This window comes from Giraffa tippelskirchi, chromosome 12, assembly GCF_054371585.1.
Source record: "Giraffa tippelskirchi isolate mGirTip1 chromosome 12, T2T-mGirTip1v1.2.pri, whole genome shotgun sequence".
NCBI classification, from domain to species: Eukaryota; Metazoa; Chordata; class Mammalia; order Artiodactyla; family Giraffidae; genus Giraffa; species Giraffa tippelskirchi.
This window is the reverse complement of record NC_137286.1, coordinates 45233613-45254814: the sequence shown is the minus strand read 5'-3', so window position 1 is coordinate 45254814 and position 21202 is coordinate 45233613. Positions and strand designations below refer to the sequence as shown.

At 56.9% G+C, this 21202-nt stretch overlaps 2 protein-coding genes across 9 annotated transcripts; one reads left to right on the top strand and one right to left on the bottom strand.

Moving 5' to 3' along the window:
• Window positions 1-451: 451 nt before the first annotated feature.
• FURIN (furin, paired basic amino acid cleaving enzyme) lies at window positions 452-13645 on the bottom strand. 4 transcript variants are annotated; one of them, XM_081546989.1, is made up of 16 exons: window positions 13573-13645; window positions 8971-9311; window positions 8482-8580; window positions 8277-8372; window positions 7842-7970; window positions 7679-7755; window positions 7300-7388; window positions 6152-6324; window positions 5421-5633; window positions 4312-4412; window positions 4090-4193; window positions 3891-4008; window positions 3596-3775; window positions 3046-3170; window positions 2823-2933; window positions 452-2620 (listed from the first exon to the last, which is right to left on the bottom strand). In XM_081546989.1, the coding sequence occupies exons 2-16, from the start codon at window positions 9145-9147 to the stop codon at window positions 2013-2015; spliced, it is 2400 nt and encodes a 799-aa protein (XP_081403115.1). In that variant the 5' UTR covers window positions 9148-9311; window positions 13573-13645; the 3' UTR covers window positions 452-2012. The 4 variants fall into 4 exon arrangements, with proteins under 4 accessions (XP_081403115.1, XP_081403114.1, XP_081403117.1 ...); XM_081546988.1 differs by lacking the exon at window positions 13573-13645 and adding an exon at window positions 12776-13064; XM_081546991.1 differs by lacking the exon at window positions 13573-13645 and adding an exon at window positions 12776-13064 and having other exon boundaries at window positions 2827-2933.
• On the top strand, window positions 12529-19423 carry LOC145528500 (uncharacterized). Of its 5 annotated transcripts, none has more exons than XM_081546992.1 (4): window positions 12529-13758; window positions 15522-15738; window positions 17866-18080; window positions 19077-19423. In XM_081546992.1, the coding sequence occupies exon 1, from the start codon at window positions 12546-12548 to the stop codon at window positions 13287-13289; it is 744 nt and encodes a 247-aa protein (XP_081403118.1). In that variant the 5' UTR covers window positions 12529-12545; the 3' UTR covers window positions 13290-13758; window positions 15522-15738; window positions 17866-18080; window positions 19077-19423. The 5 variants fall into 5 exon arrangements, 1 of the variants encoding a protein (XP_081403118.1); XR_014070474.1 differs by having other exon boundaries at window positions 12921-13269; XR_014070473.1 differs by lacking the exon at window positions 15522-15738 and having other exon boundaries at window positions 12921-13269.
• Window positions 19424-21202: the final 1779 nt, after the last annotated feature.

Genomic DNA, 21202 nt, shown 5'->3' with positions numbered 1-21202 from the left:
CCAAGGGAGACCTGGGGCAGGAGAGGGGCCTGGGCCAGTGTGTGTGTGTCAGGGGTGGGGTGGGGTGGGGTGGGGGATATGGCATTTCCAGTGAGGTTCTTCCCAGCAAAGCCTATCTTGATTCAGTTAGGCCCCACCAGAGGCCTCAGGACACCCTGAGCAACTGGAGCTTGGGCCATCGCTCTCCACCCAGCTGGAGCCATGGCCTATGGTGGAGGAAGTAAGTGCTCAGCTGGTTCCACTCTGGGGCCTCATCTGTCCCACCCCTGGGGCTTGTTGCCAGCTACTGTCCCTTCCACACCCTCCTAAACCCCTCGGGAGATGGACTTTGGGCAGCTAGGGCAGGCAGGACATCATGTGGGCACATAACTTGCCCCAGCCCTCACCCCCACCCCATCCTGGATGCAGCCCCACAGTCCTAGGAAGAATATCACACACTGGAGGCCAGGTCTGGTTTGCATAGTCTGCACGTTTAATCACTTTAAAACCTCTAACATTATCTCGTGTCCATTAAATAGAACCAACAATGCTGGGCCTGTTTAAATTACAAGAAAAAAAAAAAAATCACTGTGCACCAACCCAGTATTTTACAAAACCAGCTGGGCTGGCCACGGGAGGGGAGGTGGGTGTGGGAAGAGGAGGGGGCACCTCTGGGCAGGTGGCTGGGTGCCACGAGGGGCTGGGGGAGAGAAAGAAAGAAAAGGGAGCTCCCAAATGGGAGGGGACTGATTGTCCTAATGGGAGGGGTGCAAAAGGCACGTCAGAAGAGGGAGGCTTGGGGGGCAGGACAGGTCAGTGCTTTCTCCACCAGGGCACAGTGTTGGGGGGGGGGGCTCGGTGCCACTGCCTGCCCATCCCTGGCACTTGGAGAACCAGTGACCCATGAGCCCTTGGCACAACGAGCCCCATCTCAAATGGACGCCAGCCTGCCCCTTCCACCGTGATCCTCCTCCCCTAGGGCCCGCCTGGCCTGGCCTACCTTGTCAGTATCTGGGGCTCAGCTGCAGCCCACCCCCAACACCTCAGGCCCAGGACAGCCGAGGGCAACAGCAGGGTGGACAGTGGGAGTGGGAGGGTGGATGGTCCAGCTGCTGCTACCCCCGTTAAAAATACAAAAAAAAAAAAAAAAAAAAAACAGCATCTAAAGTGAAATAATCACAAAGTGAAAATATATCCTCAAACAGCCCCTGAGATCCCCACAGGGGAAAGCAGCATCGGGTGGGAGGCGGGAGAGGCTGGCTGGGCCACCGTCCCTCCCCACCACCCACCCAGGGGCTCCAGGGCTGTGAGTGCCAACAGCCCAGAAAGCCCCGGGCTCAGAAAACAGGGACTCGGGCCCTGGCGGGAGGGGAGAGTGCTGGAGAGGGGAGGATGGTCAGCACACCAGCCTGGGGCTGGGCCAGCCTCGCTAGGCAGGCAGCCCGCCCGCTGTAGTGGAGGTGGGCAAAAGGCTGAATGCACGTGGGCACACGTGTGCGTGCCCTGGAAGTGCCTGCCCTGCCTTGGTCCCTTCCTTCGCTCACTGCTTTTGCCTGAGGCTCACCAGAAATGCAGAACAGGGTCTGGATGCAGAAGCCCTTAAAGAGGTGGCCGCCTCCTTCCGTTACCCCCTAGGCCAATCTCTTGCTGCCTGGATGGGGCCCATTATTGCTTTAGAGGGACGGGGAGGGGCCGCAGCCCTGGTCAGGAATCCTGGGAGGGCCGCCCCTCTTCACAGGGTGCTCTGGCTAGAACCTGGACCTTGGAAAGCTGCCCTAAAAGTTTCACTCCTTTATCCACACGGAGGGCTGCTGCGGGTGGGGACAGGCTCTCCCCCATGCCCTCACCCCCAGCTGGCCCTGGGGTCCCACCTCAGGCCGCCAGGGGGCCCAAGGCTAGGGTGGGAAGCCATTTCTGCCCCTCTTGCCTCCCAGCTGGGGTCCAAACCCAGTCCCAAGATAAAAAAATACTTTGGTGAATTAAAAAGTGCCCAAGGAGGGGATGGGCTCGAAGGGGCGGGCAGTAGGCGCTCATCAAAGGGCGCTCTGGTCTTTGATAAAGGCGGTCCTCTCGCCCCGGCCCTCGTCCTCCTCCGAGTCGGACGGGCATTCCTCCTGCCAGGCTTCGGGGGGCAGCCCCTTGTAGGAGATGAGGCCGCGGTCCATGGTGTACACTTTCACCCCTCGGAAGCTGAAGCCCGAGCGGAGCTGCAGGACCAGGAAGACGGTGACGAAGACCAGTACGATGAAGGCGCAGCTGAGGCCGGCCACCACCTCGGGCAGGTGCGAGGGCAGCAGGTCCGCCCGTAGCCGCGGCTCCGCCGCTACCTCTGCGGGTGGCGGCCGGGGGGGCGGCGGCGGCAGCGGCTGCTGCTGGGGCGACTCGCGGCTGCTCTGGCTCTGGCGCGAGCACGTCCGCTCCACCAGGTCCAGGGAGGCATGGCTGGGGCAGCTGAGGCAGTCTGTGGGGGCGGGGCCCTGGCACGTGGCACACGAGGTGTGGCAGGGCGTGCAGACGCTGGCCCGGATGATCTCCACGTCGTTCTCTGTGCTGTAGTGTGTGTCCAGGACTTGGGGAGCGAAGCCTGGGGGACAGTGCTGGACGCAGTTCTTCTGGTGCAGGGAGAAGCCTTCCTCGCACACTGCCCGCCGAGGAGGGAGGGAAGGTGAGCCTTAGACAGGTCGCCACTGCTGCTGGGCCCTGAGCCCCAGGGCAGCTGCAGCCCTGGACACAGTCACTGCTGTCCCCAGGAGCTCTCAGCCCCAGGATGTCCCTTCACACCCCCTTTCCTCCTCTATTCCCCAAGTCTCAGGTCCCCAACCCCCACAGCGCCCAAGACTCACCCACACAGGCCTGGCTAGAAGTGAGGGTCTTACAACCGATGCTCTCAGGGGGTGTGGACAGCCCCTCGGGGGCTGTGCCATATAGCACGAGGGTGAACTTGGTCAGCGTCCCTATTGAGGGGCGTGGCATAAGTCAGGAGGCACTGGGAGCACGCCTGCCCACCACCCCCAGACCCGGCCAGTTCTTCTCCTCGACCCCCAGCCCTCAAGCATCCCCCAATACCATAGTTGTTGGCTTCACTGGTGTTTTCAATCTCTAAGACCCACTCGCCAGTGGGATCCTCGTCCCAGGAATGGGTCGTCATGAAGGCCCAGTCGTTAAACCCATCTGCAGAGTAGTCGTGTGGCCTGGGGAGGAAGGGGTACACGGCTGCCTGAAGCCTCTGGGGGACCCTAGCCAGGGGGTGCCAAGACCATAGCACATGGACCACACACCCTCCCCCAGTGCCACACCAACCCCGCTGGGCTGGAAATGCCTGCTGGTTGTTTCTCAGGAGGCCAAATGTTCTCAGTTGGAAGATTCTGGAAACATGCAAGAGAAAACTACATGCAGACTACACATGGGAAGGCACACAGGTGTGGCATGTAATGGGCAGACTCAGGGATTCTTGAAATATGGAACAGTCCCATAGGACAAAAACCATCCCTCCCAAAAATGTCAGCGTTTACCCCATGGAGAAGTATTTGTGGACCATCAGGGCTGTGTGAGTCAATGAATGAATGCACGCGGACCCAAGGGACAGGACAGGCTGGGCGGGAGAGAGGACAAGTACCTGGCAGCCAGCAGGGTGGAGCGGGTACCCATGGGGCTAACCAGGTGGATGGCAAGGTCGCCACGGCGGTTGTAGGACAGGGTGAGCCGCGCCTGAGCATGCTCCAGCCGCGTGATGTGGCTGGGCTCCCCCAGGCAGGCGGTCACAGTCTTCCGCACCTCCAGCCGCTTCCCGATGTCCCTGCAAGGAGCACGTGATGGGCTGTCGGGTTGGGCGTGGGAGGGGGGGCCAGCAGGCACCCCGGCGACCCTTGGGTCCACCCTGCCCCTCCTTCCAGCCAGGGTCCAGCCCTCACTTGGGCTCAGTGAGGATGTCGATGATGCATTTCCGCTGGGGGGCCACTGTCGTCCAGTTCTGGGCCAGAGCCACCATGGCGCCAGCGTCCAACAGCCCGTAGCCGTATGAATGGCTCACTGTGGGGCAAGAGGGACGGGGTCAGCTGGGGGGGTGCAGAGCGGCCCCCCAATCCAGCCCAGGGAGCATGATGCCCTCACCTTTGCGGCCCACACCGTTAGTGGCCCAGTCGTTGGCATTGAGGTGGGCTGGCTTTGAGGTCCGGACCACCAAGTGCTGCATGTCCCGCCAGGTGAGGTTCTTACTATAAAGGAGGGACCGAAAGGCTCAGTCTCTTCTGAGAGATTCCAGCTGGAGTCTGAGGGCTGCCCTGCAGGGGGCACTGGTGGGGACAGGCTCACCCCTCGGTCCTCACCACTTACTTGGCCTCCAGGGTGAGAGCGATGATGCCCGCTGCCAGAGGGGCAGACGCAGAGGTGCCCGTGTGAGACTCTGTACACTTCTGCCGCAGGTCAGTGGTCACCTACAGGATGACGACATCGGGCATGTGACGTGTGGAGGACACCAGCAGGGTCGCCTGGCTGCCCTCCCTCTGCCCACAGGCCCTGAGCACCATAAATGGCGTGGGGAGCCAGGGCCAAGATGCCTCATTCCCATTTGCTGCCTAGCTAACTCACTGCCAACAGGCCAATGCCTGGCTCTTTCTGAGCCCCAGTTTCCCAAAGAATAAGAGGGTTGAACTAAAGGTTGAAGATCACTGAGAGCAATGCAGGGCTTCCCTGGTGGCTCAGTGGTATACAGAAGCTGCCTGCCAATGCAGGAGACATGGGTTCAATCCCTGGGTTGAGAAGATCCCATGGAGCAACCAAGCCTGTGCACCACAAGTACTGAGCCCACATGCCAAAACTACTGAAGCCCAAGCGCCCTAAAACCCATGCGCCACAAGAGAAGCCACCAAAATGAGAAGCCCTCCCATTGCAACTAGAAAGTAGTCCCTGTGTGCCACAACTAGAGAAAAGCCGGAGCAGCAACAAAGACCTACCACACCCAAAAATACATACATAAATGAAAGTATAAGTCACTCAGTTGTGTCCAACTCTTTGCAACCCTATGGACTGTAGCCTGCCAGGCTCCTCTGTCCATGGCATTCTCCAGGCCAGAATGCTGGAGTGTGTTGCCATTCCCTTCTCCAAGGGATCTTCTCCACCCAGGGATCAAACTCACGTCTCCTGCACTGCAGGCAGATTCTTTACTGTCTGAGCCACCAGGGAAACCCAAATAGATTGTTAAAACAAACAAAAAAAGAGAGTGATGCATGTTTTTAGGGAGAGTCTTACCAGGGGCTTCACCAGTGGCTCCGTGACCCTCAAGAGTCTTAGAGAGGTCCCCTAGCTCCCATCCCAGTATACCTTCGCCACCACCGCCCAGCCACGTGTGGGTAGAAGGCAGACAGGGTCAGAAAGGCAGCCCCGGGCAGAGCCAGAAAGCGAGCAGCCCCATTTCCCCAGCCCCCTCCTGGGAAGAGACTCACAATCTGCTTCTCGTTCTGGTTGCCACTGCTGTAGGTGGTGGCCAGCGTGGATGAGCAGGCCTCACTGTACCAGGGCACGTTGCCGAACTGTGTGGCGCTGCTGATGGACAGCGTGTAGATACTGTTGGTATAGCCATCGCAATTGCAGCTGTCATGTTCCCGGCCCCCGTTCCCTGAGGCCCAGACAAAGATGGAGCCCAGACCCCCACGGCCCTGTGGACAGAGAGGGTTGGGGTCACACGAGAACAGGACTTAGGGGAGGGGGGCCTGGTGGGAAGATGCTGCTTGAGACTAGGAAGGCTGGAGCATCCTTCTCCAGTGACTCTCTATCCAGCCCCTTCCCCCAAGGAGACCCCTGGTAGATCTCTCTCATCTCTTTTTACACAAAAAGAGACCCAGTCCACTACCAAAATCCTCAGAGTGGTGATTCCAGAAAGTGGTGCTGCATGCTATGCTTAGTCACTCAGTTGTGTGTGACTCCATGGACTGTCTCCTCTGTCCATGGGGATTCTCCAGGCAAGAATACTGGAGTGGGAGTTATGGGCAATTAGCATTTACTTTTCTCTTCCTGTCCTTAACGTTTTAACAAATGTGCTTTGTATAAATTAAACACAAGAATAAATAAATAGAAACAGAAAAACACAAAGACGAAAGCATGGCAAAGACAGTGCCTACTGTGCCCCCTGAGGCTGGGCCTGGTTTCCAGGGCTGGGCTAGGACCCCCACCTCACCTGGCTGACCCCCCGGAAGAAGGCCTCCTCAGCCAGGCGGGCTGGCCCATCCACGGTCTTGCCGTCATCCTCGGGGCCCCAGCTGGCACTGTAGATGTGGATATGGTTGGGGTTCAGGCCCAGCGAGCGTGCCTCCACTGCGTCTGTCACTTCGCCGTCCAGCATGCGCACCCCTGGCCACAGACGGGGGCCAAGAGAGAGAGGCTGCGTGGGTTCAGCTGTCAGGGGCACCCCCAGGAGCACACCCAGCCCTGTACCCAGAGGGGAGGGTAGAGGCTGGTGCTGGGAAACCCTGAGCCCCCGGCTTCTTGGGTGGCCTCTGCCTTTTGAAGACAAGACCCAGGGGAAAAGGGAGATCTCTCCAGCCCTCAACCACACATTTTGGACTAGGACAAGTCTCTGGGGTCTCAAAGGAGCATGGAGCTCAAGGCCCTTCAGAGTAGAAGGTGAGGTTTTAGGGCAACTCCTGCTAAGAAACGATCCCTCCAGGATTTCCCTAGTGGTCCAGTGGTTAAGAACTCGCCTTGCAATGCAGGGGACATGGGTTCCATCCCTGGTCGGAGAACTAAGACCCCACAAGCCACAGCACAACTAAGCCCGCGCACCACAACTACTGGGCCAGCGCACCACAACTACTGGGCCAGCGCACCACAACTAGAGTCTGTGTGCTGCAACGAAACATCCTGTATGCCACAACTAAGACTTGATGTAGTCAAATAAATATTAAAAACAAATAAACATTCCTCCCACCCTGCAGCACAGGGCCACCAGCAGAAGGCGATGCATTCAGCTCTTTGAGCTGTGACTCTTTGCGGCCCTGTGGACCTCCCAGGCTCCTCTGTCCATGGGATTCTCCAGGAGAGAATACCGGAGTGGCTTGCCATGCCCTCCTCTTGGGGGGGGGGTGGTCTTCCCCACCCAGGGATTGAACCTGAGTCTCCTACATTTTCTGCATTGGCAGGCAGATTCTTTACCCACTGAGCCACCTGGGAAGCCCCTCTGAGTTGCTAAGAACCCTCTATAGAAGAGCCATGTGGTCAGAAGGATGCATAGCAGCAAAGTGGGGGACACTCGGATGGGAAGTGAATAGAGAAGAATCCCACCAGAAGGGTGGTCCTGAAGACAGGGTGGCCAAGGCCCACACCCACCTCCAATGCGGGCATTGTAGGCCACGCCTACGCCACAGACACCATTGTTGGCCACCGCAGCCACCTCTCCTGCACACCGTGTGCCATGCCTGCCGGGGCCAAGAGCACAGCGTTAGCAGTGGACAGAGCATGGTGGGGGCAGCCTGAAGAACATGAGGGGCCACACGCCCCTCCACCTTAGCCTGCTGTCCCATGTCTACGCACAGACACCCCCACCGACACACACACACACACACAGACACTCTCCACTCTGACCAGACCCTCCCTCGGAGCCACAGCTAAGACCAGGACTGTGGAAGACTTCAGCCTCTTGGACGGGGCTCGTCTACTTCCTCGGTGGAAAAGAAAAGGGAGACGGAGGCCAGGGACCAGTTCTTACCTGTTGTCATTCATCTGCGTGTACCGGGGCTGGGGGTCAGGGTCTTGATCATTGACATCGAAGCTGGCCCCAGGATCCTGGAAGGGAGGTGGCCATCATAGGGTCAGCCTGGACACACCGGCAGAGCAGGACCGTCCCTGGACTCCCCTCCCCGCCTCCTCACATAATTGCCTGCCAAGTCCGGGTGGTTCTTCTCGATGCCGTCATCCAGGATGGAGACCACGATGCCACGCCCCGTGTAGCCCTGGGCCCAGGCCTCCTTCACATTCAGGTCCCGCTGGGTGACGCCAGACTGCAGAGACACCCCCCCCACTACTCAGCGCTTAGGAGACAAGGTTGGTTGCTGGGTGAGGTCCCTTTGCCACTCCACAAGCTCCTTCTCCACCCACCCCTGCTCCTGAGATGCCACCACTGGGCTCTGTGGAATTATCAAGAACTCTGGAAGGGTACTCCCCAAGGCTTAGCAGGATGGGCAAGAAGAAGACCGAGGAAGCAGACAGAGGAAGACTGACAGGAGGCCTCAGAGTCAGCCTTGGCTGCTCATGGGACCCCTCAGTGGATAGATGGATGGATGGAGGCAGCCGGGGAGGCCACATACCAGGTACCACTGCTGGGGAAACTTGGGGTCCGTGGGCTCCTGGTATATGTCCCGTTTGGCCCGTCGCTTTGCCACCTGCTGCTCCAACCACTTAACCTGTGAGGCAGTGAGGCGGAGACGGTGTGGGAGGAGGAGGGAAGGAGAGCGGGCCTCCGGAGAACGGAAGGGGAAGGCTGGAGGCGGGAGGGGCCAGGGCCACACTCACTTGAGGTTCCCGCTGCAGCCGGCTGTGCCGCGGGCGGTGAGGAGACAGGGACCGCTTTGTCACCGCTCGATGCCAGAAGTGGTAATAGTCACCGAAGATCTGTAACAAAGCAGGGAGACTGAGCTAGGCTTTCCATCTGTCAGTCCCCGGGGAAGCGAGGGGGCGGGGGTGGACAACCAGTTGCAAGGGGAGGCTCAGGACGGCAGGGGAGTGGTGGGCATCCGCTCCCTGCCCGGGACCCAGCAAGAAGGTTCAGGGGGCTGAGGGGGCCTCACCCACCCCACCTCCCAGGAGGCACCCGTCCACTGAGCAACCTAAGCTAGAAGCCCAAGGGCAGGACGAGCCTTGTCTCTCCCTGCCGGGCACCCAGGTGGCCCAGAGAAGACAAGCCCCTGAGTTCCCGCGCCAGGTGATGGAAACCCTGCCCCCACAGGCCCCACCCCCAGGCGATGTCCTGTGCCGAGGCCAGCCGGAGGGAGCGACACCTACCTGGCCCAGGTTGAGGAAGCCATGCTTGCGTGCCACGTGGTCAGCGATGGTTGGGCCTCCAGGAATGTGCACAGCCCAGGTGTTGGTGAAGACCTTCTCTCCGCAGGCATCAGCCACCAGCAGGACCAAGGCTCCCGCTGCTGCTACCACCCAGAACAACCAGGGCCTCAGCTCCATGGGGGGGGACAGGTGGCAGGGACCCCGGAGCCCCCGTCTCCTTGGCCTGGTCACAGGGCCTGGGCTCCGGCGTACCTGCTCACTGCCTGTGGCCTGGGGCTGACTGGTGGGGGCATGGGGCCGAGACGGACAGGACTGTGCAGGGAGGAGGCAGGCTGCTGGCTCTGAGGGGACAAGGGAGGGAAAGGTGGAGAGTCAGTCCCTCCCGGGCATGAACTAAAGCTGCCTTCCCACCCCTCAGCTCACTCCAGGCCTGAAAGGGCCTCTGGGGGGGTGAAGGGTGAAAATCTGGCCCCCCAAAGTCAGCCGGATAGATGGAGCGATGGACCCCTTCCACATGCAGGAATATGGAAGTGGGAAGAGGATCAAGGCTCGAGTCACTCCAAACCAGAAGCAACAACTGAATAAATGCTTCCCAAAATCTAAGTTTAAAAGGTGGGGTATAAAGCAGCAGGTACCCACAATCCCATTTTTGTTTTGAAAAGAAACTATTTATACACATACACGTATATTTATATAAAACCACAGGACGTAATCTGGAAGGACACATGCTGACAATGGTTTTCTCAAGACGATGATAATTACGAGTAACGGTTATTTTCTTCTTCGTGTTGCTGTATATTTTCCAAATGACTCAGGTATATTTTGTAAAAGGATAAAATGTTGACTTTTAAAGTTTTTTAATGGGCAGCATCTACACAGCTCACTAGGGCTTCCTGGTTCAGACCCAGCCATGGGGAGTTACCTGCAAAGACCCATAGCCTCTGGCAAGAAAGAGGGGGCCACCTAAGATGGGGTGTGGGCTCCTGGGGCTGAGCAAGGAGAAGGAGGATCACAGTGGCTTCACCCTCCCTCTATGGACCAGGCCATCAGCAAAGTCAGGGGGTCCAGGCTCTCTTTTTACACAGTTTCCTGGGAGACGACAGGGCCACCCAGCCCTGGCCTGGAGGCCTCCAGCAGCCCCCTTTGGTGGCTCCACGCCCACCAGCCTTGCGTCATCCGAGCCCAGGCAGCCAGGGCAAACACTAGCTGCTGAGCCAGGAGCACCAAGGTGAAGCTGAATCAATAGTCTGCGTGTTGTTTTTCCTCCTTTAGCAAACAGAGAGCGGGACCTTTCCGCCTGGGGCCACATAACTGTCCCCACATAGGGCCCCTGGTTAGCCAGAAGCCTAACCCCTGGGGTGGGGAGAAGCTGCGGAAGGTCCTGGAGGTGTCCCGCCTCAATGCCAAGCTTGTTGAGCCTGCCCACACGGCCCGGATGCCCTCACCCCTCCTGGGTCCCGGCCCCACAGGACGTCACTCTGCTGGATGGCAAAGTGAAGCTCTGCAGCCCATCCAGGCCCTGGAGGCAGACCAGAGGGCTCACCACTGGGAAAACTCACTTTGCCCGGGGCTGCCCTCAGCATCCCCAGCCTCCCTGCCCGCTCCTCCTGCATTCCCACCCTTCAGGCTGGAGAGCCTCAATGCATAATTCCTGGAGTATTTTCAGTTTACACCAAAATAACCTGACAGCTGATGGCAGGAGGCATCCACAAGGCAGCTCCTCCTCACCCCGGATGGGCAGAGTCCATAGGGTTCCCGGACGGGCCGGGAAGCCACTGCCCCATGATGCCTTGGGCGACCAAGTTCCAGAGAGCTGATCTGAGCAAAGGCTGGGCAGCACTTGGGGAGGGTGAGAATTTGGGGAGGGAGGGGAAGGGGCCCCGTGCCCCTCACTTAAGAGAGGATATAGAGCCCTAGGGGCAGGGCCTAATAGAAACAAGTTCTCCTCTCCCCTTCCTGACCCAAGAGCTGCCTCTTGGGTTCAGATGTCAAGCAAGGCCACCTCCTGATCACAGTGCTGTGAGCCATACTGGACCCCCCCACACACACACATCAAGACTGGGTTCATCTGGGTCTAGCCCATGTTCTGACATATTGTGGGTGGAGCCGCAGCTGCTTGGTGATAAAGGTGCTTATTTAATTACCTTGCAGCACCCAAAAAGGAAGCCGGCTTCAGGAACAACCAAACAATCCTCCAAGAAAGGACTAGCCTCCATCTGCTCAGCATCCCCAGACACGCTGAGCCGTGGATATGGCTTCCACAGAGCTTGAAGCCCCAAACAGCCCTGCCTCAGCATCCTGGAAGCAGGGAGGATGGCCCCCACCTCAAAGAACAGACGCTGAGAACAATAAATGAATGGGCTTCTTCTCCCCACCCCCATCCTAGACTCTGACTCACCCTCTGAGTCCCTGTTTGGCTCAAACCGGTAGGCTTGCCATATTTCCAGCCTCCTGTGAAGCCCTCTCACTTGGGGCTCCACTCCAGGCTTAGCCACAGAGAGACCTGTGGGTGCTCTTCCTGGCTGTGTTCTCTTCTGCCCCAGGAACCTCGACGCAGCCAGCCTCTCCAAGGCATCCGAACTGAACCTCACCCAGGTCCAGCTGCTGTTTCCCAGGCATGGGGGGCGGGGGGAGGTGGTCTGGTGTAGTCAGGGCTGCCTGGGAAAACGTTCTTTCTTTGCAGCAGAGACACCAAACCAGCTCCTGTAGCAGGCACTGATGGCTCCGCTGAAATTCTGAATCCCAGCCTTTGCTCAACTACTCATTTGCTGTGTGATCTTAGGTCACTTCCTCTCTCTGTCTGGGCCTCAGTTTTCCTAGGTGGTAAAAACTGGTAGACCAGAGGTTTTCAAACTTTTTTTGAAAGCCACAGAGTCCTCTTTAAAAAAAAAATCAAATCTTATGTGGAAGCCCAATATAGAACATCGTAAAACTTGGGCGGCTCTAGAACAGGAGTCAAGCTTGGCTCCTCTCCTCGGCTGTCTCCACACCTGACCAGCGGCTGCCCATCCCTCACTAGGCCACATTACCTGGGTTTCCCTCCCATTTCCCGAGGCAGAAAGAATTTCGACACCCTCCTGTGCAGGAGGGTCTGCATCCCCCGGGGGTAAGGGGTGAGCGGACGGCGGGAAGGAGGCACTGACCTGACAACCGACTGCTGTTAAGACCTGTCTGGCAAGCAGGCCACCCCACGGGGGCAGCAGGGGCCTCGGCCAGGCCTTCGTGGGAACCAGCCTCCCCGCGCCCGCAGACCCCGCACCTGAGTGTCTCGCCGCCCAGGTGTGCGGGAGGGGACGAGGCCCAGGTTGTGAATAATCCCCTCCGCCGCGAGCAGCCGCTCCGCCCTTCCCCCGGCGGGAGCGCAGGCCCTCCCCAGCGGTGGAGTGGGCGAGCCGGCGGCTGCCCCCAAGGACGGCGGGGAGGCGGGAGCACCCGGCGCCTCTGGAATCCTCTCCCCATCCCGCCCCCGGCGCGGGCCCCCGCGGGCGCTTCCTGGGGTCAGAGGGCTCGCCCCGGCCCCAAGCGGAAGAGCACCGGCACCCGCGGGGGCCCGGCGCGCTCAGGTGGGCTGCGGGATGCCCTTCCTGCTCCCCGCGGCTCCACCCTCCGCGCCGGCCCGCCGGCCAGTTCCGAAAGCCGGGCGGGCATCGGGGCCCGGGCTGCCTCCGCGCCCGCGACCCCGACCCTCCCCCGGCCTGGGCGCTCGGGCCGCGGAGCCCGCTCCTCAGGCAGAGCGGCCCAGTCTCCTCGGGCCCGGCTCCCGGCGCGGTGCCTCCCCCCGGGGCCCCGCGCCCTCACTGCTTACCCTAGGGAGCCCAGGCGGGGAAACTTTTCCAGGCGAGCGCCGGGCGGCTCAGGCGCCCCTCGGCCGAGCGGAGAGCCCGGCTCCGGGGGGCCTGGGCTCGGCGCGGTCCCCGCGCCCGGCAGCAGCGTCACCGCGCAGAGGCGGGGAGGCGCGGCGGCGCGGCCTCGGCCGGGCCGGCGACCAGGGCAGGGCTCGGCCTCGGCTCCGGCTCCGGCTCCAGCTCCGGCGCGGGCGGGGGCAGCGGCCGGGCCGCGGCGGCGCGGCTTGTTTACTCGGGGCCGCTGTCAGCGGCTGCGGCGGCCCGGGCTCCTCCTCCTCCGCCGCCGCGCCCCTCCCCCTCGCGGCGCCACCTCCGCGCTCCCGGCCGCCGCCGCCGCCGCCCCACCGCCCCGCCACGCCGCCCATGCCGCCCGGGCCCCTGTTCCGAGCGGGAGCGCCGGGGCCCCGAGGCCTTCCGGGGCGCCTGCCGCCTCCGGCTCCAGCTCGGGGCAGAGGTAGGAAGTGGGGCCGGTGATCCCAGAGCCCTCGCAGCCGCCCGGCGGGTTCCCCAGGCCCCACTGCCAGCGCCCCCGCCCCCCGGGCTCGGCCGTTAGCTCTGCGATTTCCCCGGGCCGGCAGGCGAGGAGACCTGAACTCGGCACCCCGGGCAGGGGTTGGGAAGGACTCGAGGCGTCACTATGAGCCCAGTCGCGGCCGGATTCTGGGGGAGTTGGGCTTCTCCCCCACCCCCCGCCACTTCCCCACTCCTAAGCCACGAGTTTGGGCACGACCGGGTTAAGTGCCCTGGGATGACGCACCTGGAGTACCCCCCGAGGTCGGGCTTCACCGCGTCTCGGCAAACTTCCTTGTGGCCTACAGTTAGAAGACTCACAACTTTATTTGCATTTATATAGACAGGTGGATGAGCAGAACAACTAGCCCATCCCCTTTTTTAATTTTTTTAAACTTTTTTTTTTCAACTCCAACTGCCTGCCAGGCACCAGGTCAATCACTTTATATTATGCCTTCTTATGTACATTATTTAATCCGCATAATCCTTTCAGGCTGACATTATTAATCCCATTTTACAGATAAGAAAACTGAGGTGCACAGGGTTTAAATAATTTGCTCAAGGTCCCACAACTAACAGGCCTAAGATCCCAGAAGAGATCTGGGGCTTTGGCAGAGCCTGAATCTGAGCTCCTTGCAATATACCCGGCTCCTCTCCCTCCCTGGGTCCCTGCCCTAGAAAACGTCTGTGCTACTTGGCTGAAGCCATCACTGCTTGAGCTGAGAAAGAAAAGAGGGGGAGTGTGGCCAAGAGCTCCCCAAGCTGGGTTATTTCAAGGTCACAGCGCAGTCTCTGCCCATCCCTTCCTGCCCCCTTTGAGATAACCTGGCAGAACAGTGTTATTCTGTGACCTCTTCAGTACAGGTTTGGGGATGATGAGGAAAACGGACCAGGATGTTCTGAGCTCTTTCCCATGTGTTAACTTGCTCCATGCTTACCATGGATTCGGCAAGGTGGATACAGTTTTCCTTTAGGGAGCTTTCATGTATCACTATCTGCGCTTTACCCAGGAGGAAACTGAGGCCCAGAGAAGTTAGTAGCATTTGTAAAGTAACTCATTAGGTGACAGTCAACCCCCAAGCCTGAGTTCAAGTCACAGCAGCACTATTTTAAACTGGGCCAACCTTAGACAATGATTTGAGCAAACTCCAGGAGATAGTAGGGAGATAGAACAGGAAATGGCAACCTACTCCAGTATTCTTGCCTGGGAAACTCCATGGACAAAGGAGCCTGGTGGACTACAGTCCACGGGGTCGCAAACAGTCAGACATGACTGAGCGAGTAACACTTTTACTTTACGGGAGATAATGTAGTTCAGAGGAGCCTGGCATGCTGCAGTCCATGGGATCGAAAAGAGTCGGACTTGGCTTAGCAACTGAACCACAGTGACACAACCTTAATTCTCAGAGCCTCAATTTACCCTTCTGTAAAATGGAGATAATATTGAACCAGTGAGATAACATACTATTTGGGTACCTGTACGAACAGCTCAAAAACCAGAAACTCGGGGAAGAATGTGGGGTCCTGAAATTTGAGCGGGGAGGTGAGTCGGGTTGACCCTCTTTCTGAATGGGAACTACTCTCCCCATCACAATCACCAGGGAGCAAAGACTCCTTGGGGCCACCCCGGGGTAGCCCCAACCAGCAGCCCCAGCTACAGTTGGGAAAACAATGCTTCTGCAGTCAGACCTAGGCAGGAAGTGAGTCACGGTTCTTCCTAAGTCTGTGAGCAAGAGAACCCTGTTGAGGGGAAACAGGGACTGGGCTGGCCCCACCTAGCCTCTGAGCTCTGAGTCCCTCTGTGCCCTTCCCACTTGTCCCCTGGCCTACAAGAAAAGTCAGCCCGGAAAGAAAGCAGGGCTGTCTACCTCTTGGTGCCCCACCCATCCTGGAGGCTGGCCCAGGGAAGCTGCAGTGGGTCTGAGGAGGAGGAAGGGGCACTTTGAAGCGTCCCAGTTTCTCCCACCAGCCTGCGCCTCCAATGCTGCCTTTAGCATAAGGAGAATTCTTTAAACTGTTGTTCAGAGGGGCATCTCTGAGGGGAGGAGAGGACTGAGAGCCTGTCCCAGGGCATCCCTACCTTAGTCTCGCTCCTATTTTAGGGTTGTATTTTACAGCAATTCGGTTGTTAAAAAAAGAATGCGGAGGGACTTCCCTGGTGGGTCGAATGGTTCAGACTCTGTGCTTCCACTGCAGGGGATACAGGTTCGATCCCTGGTCAGGGAACTTAAGATGTCCTGCAAGCTGCTCAGCCAGGCCAAAAAAAAACAAAAGAATGGAAGCCACTCCTCTTGAGAAAAACCCTCTGGAGAGAAACCCACCTTGCCACAGCTGGTGACTGCTAGTCAACTTCTTCCTTTATCTCCTGGAACTAGTCAACTTCTTCCTTTATCTCCTGGAAAAAGTCCTAAAGGCAGGTTTTGTTCTCTTTATCACTCCCAAGAATTTATCTGAGGTTTAAGGCCTGAAGGAGCTAAACTGCCTGCCCAGGTCCCCTGACTTGGGGCCTCAGTAAGCTCACGGGCCTCTGGACAAGAGTTATAAGTTTTACACAGCAGTTACTACGACAGGGGCACCAAGTGACAGAAGCCTGGCAATGGGGGTTGGAGGGGTGGGGAGGACAACCTGTGGGGTTGAGCCGGGCCTAGTGGGTAAGGCCTGAGGCAGGAACAGGCTATGAGCAGTTCCCACCTTCCTAGCAGGGGGCGGGAAGAAGGGTCCAACCAGGCCTTTCTTTATCCCTGGATTTGAGGCTAACCAGCCAGGTGGCTCGGCTTCCCAGGTGGCTCAGTGGGTAAAGAATCTGCCTGCAATGCCGGAGACACAGGAGATGCAGGTTCGATCCCCGGACCAGGAAGATCCCCTCGGAGAAGGGCATGGCAACCCACTCCAGTATTCTTGCCTGGGGAATCCTATGGACAGAGGAGCCTGGAAAGCTATAGCCCATACAGTCACAGAGAGTTGGACACAACTAAGTACACATACACAGCCAGGTGGCTCAGACAGTAAAGAATCTGCCTGCAATGCAGAAGACCAGGGTTTGATCCCTGGGTCAGAAGGATCCCCTGGAGAAGGGAATGGTTATCCATTACAGTGTTCTTGCCTGGAGAATCCCATGGACAGAGGAGCCTGGTGGGCTATAGTCCTTGGGGGTCACAAAGAGTCGAACACAACTGAGCAATCTGGGGAGACCCCCAAGAGCAACTGGTGTCCTCTGATAAAATCCACCCATTCACCCTTCCCTCAGGCACTCCCATTATCCCCTTGGAGTGCTCCGGGGCATCCCTTCCTCAAAATCTCTTCCCCCATCTCTCAGAGACCTCAAACAAAGCTTTCAGGATCAAACAAAGCATGCAAGATCTTAGTTCCCCAACCAGGGATGGAACCCTCAACCCCTGCAGTGGAAGCTCAGAGTCTTAACCACTGGATGGACAGGGAAGTCTACCACCTCCACCAACACCCACTACATCCACACATGCATGGGAGAGCAGACAACAACATTTAATTGGGGTTTTCTCTAAAAGAGCGGAATTTGAAAGCTTTCTGTTGTCTTCTTTCTGCTTACCTGCACGCTCAGAAATTTCTGCAATAACTTTTAGAATAAGATAATGAAAATATTTAAGTCATGCAAAGCTGAATAAAGCATGCCCATACTTCACCAACTAGTTCCAGAACACCTGGGGTCCATCCTGATCGCTGCTGAGACAACAGTCAGGCTCCTCCTGTCCCGTCACAGGGCAGGGCCCTTCCAGTTCTAGCTAAACCGCTTTGGGAAAATCTCCTTTATATGACAGGCAAACTGGTGTCTGTGTGGGCGGGAGGAGGAGCGAGGAGTGATGTGGCAGTGATGTATCTGGTCACGCTGGGACAGGATCGCAGCTCGACCGGCCGTTCTCCTGTTCCTAATTATTAGGCTAGGTCCACGCTTACCTTTTACCTGCAGGTTCTGCCGCATCCCCAAGTCACTGCTCAGCTTAAGGGTTCCTTTCTGCCAGCTCTGTGTCTTCTGCTTTGCCCTCACTGCCCAGCCAGTGCTGCCCACGATTGGGCAACAAATAGGTGCTTTGGGTGCAGTCTGAATGCTGAGCCCTGGGACCTCAAGCTGAGCTGCTTAGGACTTGTCCTTAGGAAGCCAGCGACCACCTCCGGGGGAGATAGAAGGATACCCACCAGGAGCTTCCTGAAGCTTCACCTTCCCTCTGGCCTTGCAGCTCCAAAAAGCTCTGCCCTTCCTTCTCTCTCTTGATACAACAATGTAAAAACAATCAGTTGACATGACTTCTTGTTGAATTTTCCTATCAGTTCTATGATCAGAACAGGATTTCTCTTCCTCGACACTATTGACACCTTGAGCCAGGTTATTCTTGTTTAGAAAACTGTACTGTGCATGCTAGGATGGTTTAGCAACATCCCTGGTCCCTGAACGCTAGGGGCCAGAAGCATCCCCACCTCCATTATTGTTAGGGGAAGCACACCGACTGAAACTGCCCGCACTGGCCAGACACCATAGTAACCATTTACATGAGTTATTTTACAACAGGAGGTCCTGCTAAGGAACAGAGAACTAATAAGCCACCACCAACCAGAAGAGTTCCGGAAAGGTCCAAAGGACCTTCCCATGTGTCCTTCCATCTCCCAGAATCCTCCTTGCTGGCATCCATCTTGGCTGAGCAAAGCATGTGCGACCAGGAAGGACCCTGAGTCAGACTGGCCAGAGAACCGGAAACTAATCACATCACCATAACACCAGAGACGGTGAGCCACGTGGCAGAGCAGTTCTCCTGGCTTCCCTTACCCTCCTGCTCTCCACCCAGCCACCTCTTCCCAATATAGCCTCTTGCTTTGTCAGCTCATATGTCTCCTTGGACAATTCATTTCTGAGTGTTAGACAGGAACCCCCTCTCAGGCCCTGGAAGGGGTCCCCCTTCCTGCAACATTATGACAACCAAAACCGTCTCGTGTGTGTTTAGTCGCTCAGTCGTGTCTGACTCTTTGTGACCCCATGGACTTAACTTTCCCCTATGGAGCCCGCCAGGCTCTTCTGTCCATGGTATTCTCTAGGCAAGAATACTGGAGTGGGTTGCCATTTCCTTCTCAATAAAATGTCTTGCAACATTGTCAAATGTCCCCTCAGAGGGGGACAAAACTGCTCCTGGCTGAGAACCACTGGTTCAGAGTGAGGAGCAGGAGTGACTTGGGAGAGGGTCGGTATGCCAGGGTTGCAGGTGGCAGGGGCTGTGTGCCGGGAACTGCACCGAGACAGCTGGCAGCAAGAGAGAAAACTCCCAAACCCCAAACCACCTGGCAGGGCAGGGCAACAATGGGGCCATTTAGTGTGCAGGGCAAACAATCTTATGTATCTCCCCAACATCTGAGAACACGGCTCTCAAGAAAGTTAATGATAATGCTGAATTGAGGAGAGGAACTATCACGTCGAGCACACTCTGTTTACTGAGGTGGGGAAGCGAGTGAGACAGCTCTGCATTAAATATGTATTTGGAAAGCAGACAAAAGTGGTGGCTGAAGGAAGAGGGGCGGGGCGGAGGAGACTTTGGGGAGTGACATATCTGTTCATTACCGTAGTGATGATTCCATGGTATTCACAAATATCAAAGTGGATCAAGTCATCAGAATAAAAAAAGAAAAACAAAACTAACAAATAAAAATGGATCAAGTCGCATGTCTTAAATATATGGAGTTTATCATGTGTCAATTATATGTCAATAAAGCTGTTTTAAAAATGTATTTCAGGACTTCCCTGGTGGCTCAGTGGATAAGAATTTGCCTGCCAATCCAGGGAACATGAGTTCAATTCCTGGTCTGGGAAAATTCCGCTTGCCACAGAGCAGCTAAGCCAGGATGCACCACAACTACTGAGCCCACGCGCTGCAACTACTGAAGCCCGAGCACTCTAGAGCCTGTGCTCCGCAACAAGAGAAGCCACTGCAATGAGAAGCCTGAGCACTGCAACTAGAGAGTAGCCCCTGCTTGCCACAACTAGAGAAAAGTCCATGCACAGCAATGAATACCCAATAAAAAATAAATATATTTCATTGTTTAACATTTTAGTGCTTGAAAAGCACTATTTTGGAAATGTACTACCATGAAGTAGCCATTTCTTGACTGTGCCAGGTGAATGGTGGGGTGGGACAGTCACTGTAGTCCTTAAAAAGGAAACAGAAAACAAGGAGAAAATGGTCGTGGACCTCCAGGCACATCTAAGGAAGGAGGGAAAAATGATGGCAAGAACATTCAGCTCCAACATCTTTACATGATGCCAGCGAGAGCCTGTCCGCCGGCTTAGAGGAGACACTGGAGAGTTTTTCCGTTGGACGATGCTATCAGACCAACGTGTCTGGAAAGGTATTATCAGGGGCTTGGGGAAAAGAAATAACAACTCCAGTGCTGGCTGCCAGGAAAGGAACAGATGAATCTGGAAATTACAGGCTCCTCCACTGCCTTTAATCCCTAAAACAAACATTGCTGGGGGAAAAGCCAGTTAATACCTGGAGGGGGTGGGTGTTATCCCTCAGTGGGGCTGCTGCAGCTGGGGAGTGGAAAGCCTTTACAGGAGCTGGCTGCACGGGAAAGGTGCCAGCAGCCACTGTGCCCAGGGGGTGTCCTCGGCAAGGTGCCGAGGGGAGGGGTGCCAAGGTGCCCAGGAGGAAGAGCTGGGGATGGCCAACAGTGAGGGGCATCTCGCCAACAGTTCAAGTGCCTTTCTTTTTTTGAAAACCAAAATGTATTTATTTACTTGGCTGCATTATGTCTTAGTTGCGGCATGTGAGATCTTCGGTCTTCCTTACAGCATGGGGCATCTTTTTAGTTGCAGCATGTGGGATCTAGTTCCCTGACCAAGGATCGAACCATGGGCCTCTTGCACTGGGAGCAGGGAGTTTTAGCCACTGAACCACCAGGAAAGTTCCTGAGCTTCTCTTATAAACTGGTTTAGTTAGCCAGCTGTCTGCCGCCCTCACAACTGGAACACTGGAGGAGATCCTGCACCCAGCAGGTGTTCAGTCAATATCCAAGGAAGAAAGGAATGAAATGCCCAAAGCACAATCAACCCTCTACAAACGGAGATTTTTATGGTTACACATAATATCCCCATCGAAAAGGTCTGTCCTTGCTTCCCCTCCTCACTCTAGGCTTCTGAGAACTTCAGTGGAGGTCTCCATCAGCTAAAATGCACTTGAGAGACTTCCCTCGTGGCCCAGTGGCTAAGACTTTGAGCTCCCAATGTAGCAGGCCCAAGGTTCATTCTCTGGTCGGGGAACTAGATCCTAAACAGCGCAACTAAAGATTTTGAGTGCTGCAATGAGACTGAAGAGCCAGCATGCCACAACTAAGACCCACCACAGCTCAGTAAATAAATAAGAAGTTCAGATCATGGTAAGTACTCTGAAACAAAATAACAGAGGGTGGTGTAATAGTAGCTGGGGGATGGGAAGGTAGTATCCCTGGGGTGGTCAGGGAAGGCTTCTCTGAGAAGGTGATATTTGGGCAGAGGCTCAAACAAGAGACAAAGGTGTGACGATCTGGCAAGAGGGAGTCCCAGGCAGTGACAGAGGAAAACGGTGCATGGGCCTGGTACGTGAGCTCTGGAGTACGTCTCTGGAGTGCTGGGGGAGAGGGTGGCAGAGGGAAGAGATGGGATGAGGGTGGTCAGCAAGGCTAGACCACGCCGCATGCAGCAGCCTGGGTGGGACACTGAACTGAGCAGTGGGCAGTTTGAGGGGAATTTTACTAACTTGCCTTTTTCAAAGACCCTCTGACTACTGTAGCAGAGAAGACACATCAGGGCAGGTGGGTAAGAATGGGAGCCCAGGGACTTCCCTGGTGGTCCAGTGGCTAAGACTGTGCTGCCAATGCAAGGG